Genomic DNA, 14149 nt, shown 5'->3' with positions numbered 1-14149 from the left:
TTCATGAAAGCTTCTCCTGTTTAATGATCTATGACTATATCCTTCTACAACCAACATGGGATTCAAAAACAGTGCCACAAATATTTTGAATCATGATATTTATAAGAAAAACAAATAAAACGAAAAAATGGGTAAAAGGTCACCAGATTTTGAAAATCTGACAATTTTATACTGATTTTTTTTTAATTTTCAAAAATTTTATAAGTTTTTCTGATTTTTTACTTTTTAAAAAAATTATTGAGATTTTCCCCAAGAGAACAACTTTGCCGAAAAATGCTAGAGGGGAACCTTGTGATATTTTGCTAAGAACGATGTTTGTGACAACCATTCAAAAAACTGAAAGGTGTGAGAATCAGGGGAGAGTCATAAACTTATTTAACTAGCACCTTAGGTTCATGATAGGAGCATCTTTTTGTTTTCATTGTCATTATAAAGATGCTTTTTCTTGCAGCTTTTACCATAGCACATGACAAAAATACGTAGACAGTTTAGTCTCAATATTTAATTATTTGCTATGAGGTAAGCATGACGTGCTTCAGGCACTGAAATTCTCTTTTTTCTTATGATTTTGATGCTTTAACAGTGGGAGCCAGAAATTTCTGGCTGAAGGGCATTAGTAGTTTAAATTTCAAAATTGAAGGGTGCAACTATATATAAATTAATAAAAAGATAATGGACACCAATATGAAAATAAGATAACTTGTATGGGCTGGAGTGGGCAATCAGCTCAAACGTGCCTTCGTCATTGCTGTAACAAGATAATTGGCTTGGATTGCACTGTGGAAATTTTACGTGGTGCCGTCATTTATTCAGTGGCGGTAGTGTGGCCGTCTGCTACTAAACCAACCGGGTCGCTTGTTGAGCGCCAGGAGTTATTTCTCCCGGCACCATAGGCCGGTAAAAACCTTTTTTGGTGTAGTGCACCGTATCATATAAAGAGAGCCACAGCTATTGGTGGCAGATCAACTGCGCCCATGTGTTTGAAGCCCGTGGTCATTACTTTGCTTCCCACGTGAGACAATTTCTTGTAAGTTCAAATGTTAGAAAAATCACCAACAAAATAAAACTGGGCACCGTTTGCTTCACAAGGGAATGTTTGATGCGTCAATCAATTTACAAGGGCACACATTCAACAGAAAGCATGAGTGGGAAAAAGGGTCTCACTTTTTCTGTACTCTTTTTAACATAGAAACAAACTATCGAGGGTGGTTGACGGCTTTTTATGCTTTAACAAGAAGCCATTCTTGGTTGATGGCGTCTTTATAGATGCCTCAAGAATAACTTGATAGCAAAGTTACATTATAAACGCTGACGTTTCATGTGGCTATGCTGGAACCGAAGTCTTCCAGTGAAGAGGAGAGATGCTACAGGTATCACCGGTGGGAACTTAAAAGAATTTATATGGCCGGCAGGACTGTAGGCAAATCGAAAACCAGGGAAGATGGCCAAAATTTGGGTTAGAGAGCAGCTGCCGGCGTTGCAACAGGCGTGGAATATAATAAAACGAATAGCTGCTCGTCATCGTGTGTTTAAAATGTAGTACAAGCGGGTTGGAAGAGCGTTGGAAAGGTTAGGACCGATACTAGGCGAACTGCCCGCGGATTGGGAGCTTGCACCCTGTGCTGCGAGATCAAAAGTGGTGGAGAGCTTATAAGCAATTGTCCCCAAGTTCCCTACTGGAAGGTGGGCGAGGAAGTCATCGAAACTCCCGACGGCTAGAAGAGTTTGAAGAAGCGACTCAGGGATTCGTAGTCCATAGAGTGCGCCTCTGAGAGGGGTATTGGCACTGAGCTTGAGGATGAAGGAAATAAATTCCAAGTTGGATAAGTTGATGGGTGAACGCGAGGTGGCTGGAATCAGGTTGGGCGCATCTGTTGCTGCTCTGCCTCCTCTCCCTGGTAGGGTATTTGGGATAAAGAAGCCTCTGATTTGAGCTGAAAGGGATGGTGGGGATGCGTCAGGTGGTTGTCGTTTGTGGAATGGTGGGTTGCGGAAAGACCACCTTGGTGAACAAGCTCTGCAGGGACCAAGATATCACAGCAGGTGTCTTTCCCTTCTATTACTCAACCACGTCCCTCTCTTTGTGGGTCTCACAGACTTGACGTTCAAGGTGAATTCATCATTTGAAAAGAAAATCATGTTTCCCTGCATTCTTCGTTAAATCATGATTGCAGCTTTTTTGTAAATTAACACGATGGTTTTTAACCATCAATTTTCCGTGCATTTGACATAGGTGATTTTTGGAATAATACACCTTTGGATTGCACTAAACGTACACCCAGCAGTCTCAATTTTTTGATGATTAAAATCACACATTTAAAATTTCAAATGTTATATGTGCCAAAATTTTAAATTCTTCATCCTTCTACAGTTGAACAATGCTTGTCCAATACTGGTTCGTCACTTGGCTTCTGCATCCACTGTTGTCAGGCCTGTGCGGTGCGAATATCTTCTACTTCACACTTTCCAGATCTCCAGATACGCTAGACATCCTGAAAGGAATATGGACTCTGTTGCAGGTTGGAGCAGTGCCCAGGTTTAAAGATGTAGAAGATGCAATGAGGAAGAAAGCGCATGGGATGAGTGAGCAGCAAATTACGTAGTTCGGGAATGGTTTGATTATCGATGTTTGGTCTGAGAAGGATCTAAAGAATTTTCGGGAATGGTTTGATTATCGTAGTTCGGAAATGGTGGGTGTGATTGTCGCACTCCACTCAAATACTTTCTACTAAGGATGCGAATGTGCTCACCCATGTATGCTGTATATGATTGATTCTTCTAATCCTCAGGTCATATGGTTATTTTTGCAGATAATCAAGAGATGCGATCGACTACCACTGGCACTGATATCAACAAATTTTCAACCATGAGGTGGCCCTGGTTGAGTTGAATTTTGACAGGAGAAAACCCAAGAGTTTCATAACTACGCCTTCGGAAGAAAGAGAACCAGGGCTCAGCAACATGTTGATGACAGCTCAAGCCTGTCTGACTCTTTTGCTCTATATATATATATGATCCTTACCAAGATATGGAACGACACTCCACAGCTGGGAATGGACGTTGTTTCCTATGAAAGAAGCGTGGATCGACCACTTCTGGTACTGGCATCTTATGTAGCATGCCTGCGGCTGCCATCTACTCGGCGCTCTCCATCTGTTCTCACCAGGAGATATCCGTTGCATTCCACCTTCTTCTTAGCACTTAGAGAACGTTTGGTTCCCGTTCTTTGCGGCCATGAGAGGAGCCGTCTTTGCACCAACGTTAGATGCTCCGACGTTTGAAGGCTTGAAGCCAAAGCCACAAGGTTTCACGTCTCAGGTTTTGCTGTCATGTTTCACATGTCCTCCGTTATTGACACTATGATTGAACTCCACGGTAAAGAAGATGAAGATGTGAAAACGTTAGTGTGGCCTTGCTGATTTTTCAGAAGCTGTTCACAAATTCAATTGCATTTTATATGTATGCAGATCAAATGAGTACCTGGAACTGGTTTGATATGGGACTCTCTTCCTGAACTTCGCAGCTTACTCACATTGGTTGCCTCTATTTCTAGGGAGAATGGAAAATCTCATGGTTCTGATCTTTTAATGCAAACGACTGCTTGGATCCCTTTCCTTTCTACACCAGCAAAGGATATTAATGATTATTTGTGGGGTTAATCAAGATACTGGACGTTCCAAGTGGGCTTCAGAGTAGTAACAAGCTAGAAGTAGACTACTGCATAGCCCTAAAAGGTGTTGACTTGTGGAATCGGCAACTTCTGAATTCTGTAGATTAGTCCCGGACGGATTCACAAGGCCATGACTGTTATATTAATCTAATTCTGTGATCCACTTGTTCTGCTAGTTATCAGAATCAAGATTACAGTAATAACATAATGAGTCTAGATTTTTGAAGTGCTTTAAGCTATTATCATGTGGACTGTGGCATATAATATGAGAAATCCCGGCGAGTCATATTTGTCGGATCGCTAAACTGGATTGTTCAGACTTATAAGGATCGTGTTGATAATCAGATTTGTGTTTGGTACGGAAGTGCATACTTAAGTCGCAGGTTTGAACTAACTTGATACATCATTCCATACAACAAACTCCAAATTCAAGTTCGAATGTTCATTTGTAATCAGACCTGGTGACGCTTAAATCACACATCCAAACTCTCCACATCTAATATGTCAACCCATTGGCTTATTGTATTTTTATGTACACTCCAGTGGAAGTGTAAGGAATCTGCAACTCGGGCTGTTATAGGATTTTACAGAGACTTAATGTTCGATTGACTAGAATAATCTTAATTTGACACGGTCATTAGCGTTTGAGAAGTTTCTGCTGGTCATTTCTCTTCAATCAGGAGAGTTCATCCACCCGAGACACCAGAAGATTCAACATACCAAAAGAATAAGAATAGAAGCCCCTGGACAGGTACATTAAAATTGCTAGAGATATTTGGCCAACTTGCAAGAATCCTAGGTCACTGAAGCTAGACTCTGCACTCATGACACCTCCCCTGATTTAAAAATCTTCAGCAGCTTGATATAGGCAATCTTCATGTTGTCAGGTAGACACCAACCATCGATTTTTAACAGGGAACAATCCGAATCTCTCTCTCTCTCTCTCTCTCTCTCTCTACCTCTCATGAGAAATTAAATTTGCGGCATTCCAGGAAATTATAGCACATATTAGATTATTCACAAATATGGAGCTGCTACCCATTGGATATTAGAATGGTAAAGCTACATAAATAGTGTCACAACAGAGAGAGTACAACGCCACTGCAATCGAGCCCTAGTGTCTTCTTGACAAGTTTAAACAGCGGTTGCAGTTGGAACAATCAGAAGCCATTCCAAATATATGAAACAGAACCCTGGCAACGTGTATATGAACAAGCATCAAGTGAAACCACCAACATATATAGATTACAGGTGCTAATGACTTACTCTCCAGATTTTGACCCAAAAAACTTCAGTCGAGAAGAGCGTCGTCACTACACAAGTCTGAAGGCCGCATGATTCCCAAGCCATGATCGGGCAGGATGAGTAACACTCAGGCCTCTAGCATTTATAAGATTAAGATAATCACATAGCATAGATGATTTCTCCACTGCTGTCGATGTCAAGGTCGGGGTCGGAGTCCAGATCATCCATTTCATCGTCATCTAGATCAAAAGATCCTGGGAAGAACTGGCCAATGTGTGTATTAGCTGCAGGAATTGTAGCTTCAGCTAGTATCTGCATGATCTCATCCACGCTCTGCATTGGTTGGTCCGGCTCTTCAAAATTCATTGTGTTTTCTTGCATGAGATCTTCCGGAAGGTTCTTTAGGAACCATTCATGGTACTGGATCTCAGGTATTGTAATTCTCTGGATACCATACGGGTAAATGAATGAAACATCCTCAGAACAATGAGTAATAAGAAAAGTCAGCAGAAAATTTATAGAATTTAACTGTTTCCAAGTACTAGGAATTCCATGCATGTCCCCAAGTCCACATTTGATGTAAAAAGGAAGAGGGAGGGCAAGACAACCAGACAGAGATGAGCATTACCGTAGCTGGAGTGGGGACAAAGATCCTCGAGATTAGGTTTCGACATTCTGGGGAGATTTGAATATTTTCTGGGATAGCGTATTGTACATTCACTATTCGCTGCCAGAAAGAATGAAACAGTGGAATCAATCAATGCTAGAAAGGGACCATTGAGATGCTCATACAACAGGTCATCTGAATAGTAAACCTGTATAGTCTTCTTAAAATTTTTAGGCTCTGCAGGATCCTCAAAAGGGTAGGCACCCACTAACATGACAAATAACGTTACTCCACAAGACCACACATCAGCAATCTGCAAAAGTTCAGAACAGTGTAGAAAAGATGATGAAGCGTACATTATATGGTTCTGACTAGCATCACAGTTGAAAAAAGAGGGAATGTAAGAATTTTATGGAACCGAGAGCAGCTTAGAATATCCAGTAAATCGTTCAGAGCCAACATGCTTTGCAAACTAACCTAAATAACAGGCGAAAAAAACCTAATAAGCTCATTCTTAAAAAATTGACAATGTGCTTATTAACCATTCCCGCGTTCATCAGGTTACCAACAATATAAAGAAACGCATGATTGCATGTATCATGTATGTCTCTTAATATTCAAAGACACCTGTTTTCCTGTTATACCATACATCAATGTCCACGTTTCCAATAACATGTTGAAGTTGTATATAATTGCATAGTGCATACTGCATACACACATCTTAATATCAAGAAAGCATCCTAACATGCCTGTCATTACATACCAATCTCCACCTTCCTAATAAAATTTTGAAATAAAAGCTTCAAAAAGGCTTGATCGGGAATGAACTTTAGTATGATTAATTAACCAACCAAAAATGGACTGAGGAACATCCACTTAGAACTGGTTTTGAAGTGTTAAGCCCTTCTTTGTGTGGAAGGTCTGTAAAGCATAAGAAGGAAAAGAAGGAAATCATTCTGCATTTGTGCCTTCTTATAATGAACTTCAAATATCCCAGGCCCCGGCCTTCTCTAAATGAGGTCTCAAAGCCAACTATCTTGTTGAAGCATTGGCGGAGGCACATTTGGCTGATGTAGGCAATTGCCTGCTCCAGCCCATACAAATTTTCTTATCTCCATATTGATGCTTCATTTTCTTTTCACTAATTTATATGGTTGCCCTCTTCAAATTTGAAATTTGAACTACTATGTCCCTTAGCCAGAAATTTCTGGCTCCGTCACTGTGCTGAAGCAAAACCAGCATTTCAGTGCCAAGCATATCTGGCTTATCTCATAGCAAATAATTCAAGATTGAGATTAAACAGTCACTCATTTTTGTCATGTGCTAGAGGTAAAAGCTGCAAGAAAAAGCATCTTTATAATGACAGTCAATGAAAACAAAAAAAATACCCTTCACATGAACCTAAGGTGTTAGTTAAATTAGTTTATGACTCTCATCTAATTCCCACACCTTCAAGATCTTTGAATTGTTGTCACAAGCATCGTTATTGGGAAAATATCACAAGGTTTTTCTTGGGTATTTTTTGGTGAAGTTGTTCTCGTCCCGAAAATCTTGACAATTTTTAAAAAAAAATGAAAAAATCTTAAAAAAATTAAAATTCCAAAAATTAAAAAATATTGCAATATAAAGATAAAATCACAAAATTTTTGTTTTGGCAGTATTTTCCAAATAACGTGACTTTTTCCCAATTTTTTGTTTCATTTGATTTTCTCATAAATATCACGACTCGTGAAATTTGTGACACAGATTTGAATCCCACTTTAGTTGTAGAAGGGTACAGTTATAGATCATTAAACAGGAGAAACTTTGTTGAACAGCGTCCTTTTATATTTACTTTCATTTGGGCATTTTATTTGCTTACATTTTAATAAATACACAGTATGTATAGAACTTGTTATAAATGCCTCCTTATAGTAAGGCGTAAGAACTGACTCCTCATAGTAAGGCACAACATCACTATAATGTAGTGCCAACATAATGTGGATTTGGCAGATGTGGGGTCCTACAGGTCTTCTGCAGCAGCATGAGAACCTCCCAAACTAAAAATAACATCAAATAAAGGAAATGTACTAAGGAAGCCCAGACATAATTCAACTCCCCTCTCTTAAGCAGTTGGCTGACCATAGTCTTTAACTGAAAAATCAAAACTCCTTTTTTAGTAAAAAGATTTCAGGAACCTCCTGTTCACTTTTGTTTGAAAAGACTAACTTATGGATTAGGCAATATAATCTGACTCTAACAGCAATGGGCCAGAACCTCAGTTGGTAGTATGTTTGGAGAGGCTACTATCATCTTGGTGAGCTTTTGAGGAAACTTGCTATAAGTAAATCTCAAGTACTTAAAAAGCAGTAACCATCTCACAGAAAGTTCAAGTTTGATGGTAACTCATCCAACCAGCTGAAGATAAAACCACCTCTGACATGTCAGATTTACGGAGCATTAAGGTGAGAAATTGTCAAAAACACAAAGATCTATAAATCAAAAGGATTTTCCATTATTAGACTAGTGCAACTTCTCTGTTGCTTCCTCTCCTCCACTCTCATGGTTTTCACTATTACACTTAGGTAGCTGCAGCTACCATTCCCTGAAATTAAGGGAAAGGAAGACACACAACACAGGCACTACACTCCCTAGGGTTAACCAGGGGCAAAAGGATATTTTGTTTTTGTGCGTGTGTGACTCAAATCAAAGGCTGACCAGGCTAGGCCAACGTCACGTCATGAACAAAGCCCTACACTTTGCGAGCAACATCCTCCATTCATCTGATATTTGAAGGGGGGTGGACTCTGTTATGATTCTCACTAAATCCTGGGGGGTCCTCAACACCCCATATAAAAGAGGGTAACATGTATCCAACATGAGCTTTCAGCCCGACCCAACCCCAGTCTTATTATATTCATACCCAATACTTTTAGATACTCTTTACATTTATGCCAGGACTGCCCCTCAATGACTACCACCCCATCTGTCCTCTTTCACTGGTCAACACAACCCTTAGTACTCTTTATAATCAAAAGAGGCAAAAGCCAATTTTATCATGATTACCACAAAGAAATTAATTGAAAAAAGTCCATTCTTCCATTCTGTCAACGAGAGCTAATATCCACTTTTTTATTAGTTTGATGTTTTCTCTTCTTCATTTCAACACTGTGTTAAATGATTTAGACAAATATAATCACCTTGTAAAAAAGGATCAAAGTTCTATAGATATACAAATATCTATGCATTATTAGACAACAAAAGAATTTAATACTTAATTTCTGTGTATGTGAGGGTCTTGCCTTTTCCACTCTCCAAGCAGCAGATAACTCAAAACAAAGAGGGAAAAAACAAACAAGCTTCAATATTTGATTAGAATCAAGGGTACTAATAGTGAAAGAAATATGCTGAAACTAACATACAAAAGCATGGACAGCAAACATTTAATGAACGTAACTGAATAGTATCGATAACAACATAAAGTAGAGGAAATTGTCAAACTTGAATTACTTGGCTGAATCTTGAAACCGCAGCACAAGCAAATCCAAGTAATTGCCAAAATGAACTACAGAAATTGCACCTCTTGAAGCTGCTGTAGACACATTAACAGCTTCATTATACACTTTATAGCACAATGGGCAAGTCAATTTAGCATTAAAAAGTAAGTCACTCATATAAATTGTGCTAAAAGACGAGACAACATAACAGAAACAGAAGCAGTAACAAAGCAATACTAGTAGTAATAAAAAAAGGCAGCTGACAAGTGATAGTAGTAACCAAATGTGGTGGTTACATCGGCACCATTTTTTCTTTTACTGATACCTTCACTAACTGTGTATTTATGTAGATCTTACCTCTCCGTCATAATGCTTATTGAGCAGTATCTCTGGTGCAATATATGCAGGAGTGCCAACAGTAGACTTTGGCTGTGAATGCAGCACAGAAGACTGAAAAGGATTCCAAAATAATTCAAGATTAAATTTGATAAGAAACAATGTTATAAAGAGTATTGGTGATTGCACTTGGATAAATGTGATCTTTGAAAGTTCTTTTCGACACAACAAGAACATGATCAATATAATAGAACGAAAATTCTAAATCAAAATTTTTGTACAGGTGGAAACAATAACAACATGATAAAACATTTTTGAAAGTGAAAGTGCTTCGTCTGATGATGCATAGAAAAGGACAGAAAAGGCAAAGAATGGATCAGAATATAAGAGAACCTCGTGAGAATAAACCTGAACGAATAAAGGTTAGTACATGATGCAACAATATTCCAAGTTTCCAACCACCACGCAAATTGTTATTGAAAGCAGAAGGATTTTGAAATGTGCCATTCTTACCTTTGAATAGCCAAAGTCACATATCTTCAGACGAGGAGCTGCACTCCCATCTAAAAGTGTGTTTTCAAGTTTCAGATCACGGTGACAGACTTGCTTCATCACAACATAATGAAGAAATTTTGTCATAATCAGTAATTATAAATATATATTTATTATCAGACAAGAACAATATTCAAATGGGATGCACATGTACCATAGAATGACAGTAACTAACACCCGAGATTAGTTGTTGAAAGAAGAAACGTGCCTGCAAAAAGACAAAAAGATTTAACAACAAAACAGAGTAACACAAGAAGAAGACTTTTCTGTAATATATTAAGAAACCTCATCCTCACTGAAGCGTCCAGCATTGCAGATTCGCTCAAAAAGCTCCCCACCAGCTGCATACTCCATAACGATCGCCAGATGAGTGGGCGTCAATATAACCTGTACAGTTCACACCGAGAGGGATTAATCATACACACTTTCTTCCCATACAATGATGGGAATCCCTAGAAAATTAAAACATACCTCTTTGAATCTGACGATGTTAGGATGCCTCAAAGACCTATGATTAATAATTTCTCTCTTAACATTTTCATCGATCTGAACAGGAAACAAATACAGTAGTTAGAAGAAAAAACACTCAGTTTAAGGAGAAAAAGGAAAACTGCATTGAAATGCTTTTTATAATAATGTCAAATCGAACTAATATCTTCGTTGTACACGCCACATGAACTTTAATCGTCTTTCTTTTTCACAAGTATGTCTCGAATGCATCCAAAATTGGGGAACTAGAGTAGATTTCGTCGAAATACAAGATCGAGATTTCAGTATTAGACTGGATAACGGTAACAAGAACATAGAGTGCGTCATCTAAAATAACTAGTTTAGAATCAGCTTGAATGAAAAACGAACTAGCACACAGCAGCACAGGCCAAACGCAGCCTCATCGAAGCATGAAGCAAATTAAACGATTGATAAACCAAAGAAGAAGGTAAGCACATAACTCAACGGAATTCGACCGAGAAATTACAGGACTTCTATTTTAAAAAAGAAAGGAGAAGAAGAAGATGCAGAGATGCAAAAAGAGCGAGCAAATCGAAAAAGAACTACCTTCTCGCCGCGCTCGATGTACTTGACAGCCACAAGTTCCTTCGATTGCTTGTCCCTCATCAGCCTCGCAATGCCGAAATTCCCCGATCCTATGTCCCGGACGAGCTCATACCGATCACTGTCGTGCATTATCGGCATGTCCATGCCGGGACCAACGGTAAGCGCGGACCTGTCCATGTCGCCAGGAGCTGGGAGGATAAGACGGCTCAACCCCGAACTCCCTTCACATTATCCGGCAAATTACCGCGAAATCCTCGCCGGAGAGAGCCGATTCCGGCCGAACGATACCCGTCGAGGACTGGGAAGGGCCGCGAATAAGTAGAGAACGAACACCGCCTTAGCAAAAAGGTACGCTCGGATCTGATCCGTGAATCCTCACCGGTGGAATTGTTCCCTCCCTCTGATCTAGGGCAGAAAACTTTAGGGCTTCAGAGAGAGAGAGAGAGAGAGAGAGGACTCGGGAGGTGCTTCGACAGAGAGAGAAGGGAGAGATTTGATTCCTCCATTCACTAATCTGCTTCTGTTTACCGCCGGTTGACCACACTCCCACGCGGTGCCACGTCATCAATTTTACGGAATCCAACCGGTTGTTCCCGGTGCACAGCCGCTGCCCGCCCGCCTTTCGAGATGGCTGCCCGAAGGAGGGAATGACGTTTTTAGCCTTATCTTCCTTAGAATGTGTGATTCTGACGTCTAGTGGTCGGAAAAGTTTGGGGCTTTTAGTAATTTTCAGAAACCCTGAATAAATACCATCAATTTACTGAAAGAGACTTGAAACTCCACACTTTGACAGCTCGGCTGCTTCCTTCACTGGGTGCCTCACAAAAATGCCGAATTTGAGCCATGGATTTTGTGTTCGTCATACAATAAAAAGACGTTGTTTTATAAAACTAAATTTGGTTATAAAACTAAATTGAGGTGGCAAGATAAAGACACCTTGTTATGTAAATAAAAAAAAAAAAAACTTAGAGAAGACCAAGTGATTTGTTTTTCTGTAGATCCGATTTCAATTACCATCTAAACCCGTCTTAAAATTATTTTGGAAGCAAACAATATTTTACATCCAAAACAGTATTTAAGGATGCCGCCCAAACTATGATGATAGAGAATATATTATTTGCATCTGATTTTACCAAATTCGATGTCTCTCTTTCTCTTTGGAGATTGACCTTTCTATGTTTAAAGGGAATAACAACATTAAAAATAAAAATTAACTAAAGGTCTGCCTTCCTTATACCACATCGACCTTATGCAATCCAATATTTTTCATTGTATTACTTTTCAATATCTGTGATGGTGTGTTGGTGTATTAGCGTCAATGAAGTGGAAAGCTGTAAGAAGATATAGTTTTCATATTTGGTGCATATTTTATGGACCACAAACTTAATTTGAATAAGATATGTTTCTTTTGAAAGAATAAATGCTAAGTGACTTTTTAGGCGACGAGAGGAATATGACGGGAGCGTAAATGTAATAAATGAGAACATCTCGACTTTTGTGAATAAGCAGTAAGTCAACCCTGTTTTCACGAAATTTTACATTTTGATCCGCAGAAACTACCAGAAGAGGGGCAGAATTTGATACAGCCCAGTAGTTATTGGGCGGGGGAAGATCTTTTTTTCTTTCTGGATGACTAAATTGCCCTCAGACGGATGGGCAAATTACAAAGGAAGTGGGACGGCCATGGGACAACGGAACGTTAGAAAAGAGAAAGTATCGTTACGTATCGGTAAGCGTCGGTTGGCTTACTGAACCGGTGTATCGTCAAACGCACCGGCGTCTGTATCGTCTTATTTTCTGTTCTTATAAACTTAATTTAATATCATATAATGATTTAAAATCTGAAATTTTGGTAACAAAACCAGTACCGGACTCGTATCATATCGGTCGCGAGCCGGAAAGCCGATACGCTATGCCCCCAAAGGAAGGAAGGCTCTAAGGTGAACCGTGCTGCTTTCTGGGGAGCAGCACCTTTTCATGTGGTTGGCTGCCCATGCAACGGGCAACAGAGCTTCTTTGGCCTTTCCCTGTGGCAAGGGCGTTTTCGTCTTTTAATTGTTTTTAAATTTTAACCCTCGTTCCAACGATGGGATCCAATTTACTGTAATCTGTGAGCTATAAATCCAGCCTTCATCAACTCTGGGCCCTTCTTTGCATTCTCAAAAGGGAAGCACAAAAATTGTTGTAAAATGAAATTTTACGAGTAAAATCTTTTGGATTATTCCTCTAATTTTGGTAAATCAGTTTATTTGGATGTTGAAGTTAGAGGTTCTAAGTTATTTATAAAGTGGTAGCTACACAAACATGTGCAATTGCTTTGTACATTACCTCTCCATTTTGTTGGTCATCTGTCAAAAAGGTATTCTTGGATCTTTTGATATGAACCACACGTTTACTGACAACTATCAGATAAAAATCCTAGTTTTACCACAGCCTTTTTAAGTGGGGTTAAAAGATGAATCATATGAATGAAATGAATAACTTCTCTTATATTTGTGAAAGTAGACATAAGCATTAACTTTTGGGTGAGTAGGGTCTCCTTCACTGTGGCAAAAAGCTAAAGGTATAAGATATATAGTCTACGTTCACTCGACATGTCATTTCTATCATGTGTAATTGTCTCTGGTACAAGCAATACTTAAAACCATGATCTTTTCATCAAAATTTCATATTGTTTTGTATGTAAAAACATAAATTTTGTAGTAAAATTATTTAAATAACGTAAGGTGAAAAAATCTTTATACCACCACCCAGGGGGGCAGAGGGAAGGGGGGCCACCTAGGCGATGGCCCCATCCCAACAAATTAAAAAAAAAATTACATTAAAAAAAATAAAAAAATTTAACTGCGCCATATATTGTTTGGATTCGAATTCAGTTTGACTCCACTCGAATCCAGAGGTCGGACAAAAAAAAATCTATCTCCACCTCTACTGCTACCGCCAGGATCGGTTTGAGGCTTTGAACAGCGGTTCAGTGCCCAAGGTGCGGGAACAAAGTGCAAGCATGCCCATATGGGAGTAGTTTTGGAAAGCAAAATTACAATAAGACCCCTGGACTTTCGGCCCTGATTGGTCCCTTTCAGCATAGTGAAATGCACTAATGAACTCGTTGAATTATTTAGTTTGGCCTCATGATGCCATGAATTCATGGCTGCCATTGGCCTTTTTCTGCTTCTTTTTGTGTTTTGGGGCTTTATGAACTCAACC

At 39.2% G+C, this 14149-nt stretch overlaps 1 protein-coding gene across 1 annotated transcript; it reads right to left on the bottom strand.

Annotated features, from left to right (window-relative positions):
* Positions 1 to 4683: 4683 nt before the first annotated feature.
* On the bottom strand, positions 4684 to 11432 carry LOC116252516 (serine/threonine-protein kinase SAPK10-like). The gene is made up of 9 exons (XM_031626832.1): positions 10943 to 11432; positions 10358 to 10432; positions 10172 to 10273; positions 10041 to 10094; positions 9848 to 9940; positions 9356 to 9448; positions 5731 to 5835; positions 5544 to 5642; positions 4684 to 5359 (listed from the first exon to the last, which is right to left on the bottom strand). The coding sequence occupies exons 1-9, from the start codon at positions 11117 to 11119 to the stop codon at positions 5075 to 5077; spliced, it is 1083 nt and encodes a 360-aa protein (XP_031482692.1). The 5' UTR covers positions 11120 to 11432; the 3' UTR covers positions 4684 to 5074.
* Positions 11433 to 14149: the final 2717 nt, after the last annotated feature.

Source organism: Nymphaea colorata, chromosome 4 (assembly GCF_008831285.2).
Source record: "Nymphaea colorata isolate Beijing-Zhang1983 chromosome 4, ASM883128v2, whole genome shotgun sequence".
NCBI classification, from domain to species: Eukaryota; Viridiplantae; Streptophyta; class Magnoliopsida; order Nymphaeales; family Nymphaeaceae; genus Nymphaea; species Nymphaea colorata.
This window is presented reverse-complemented; position numbering and strand designations above follow the sequence as displayed.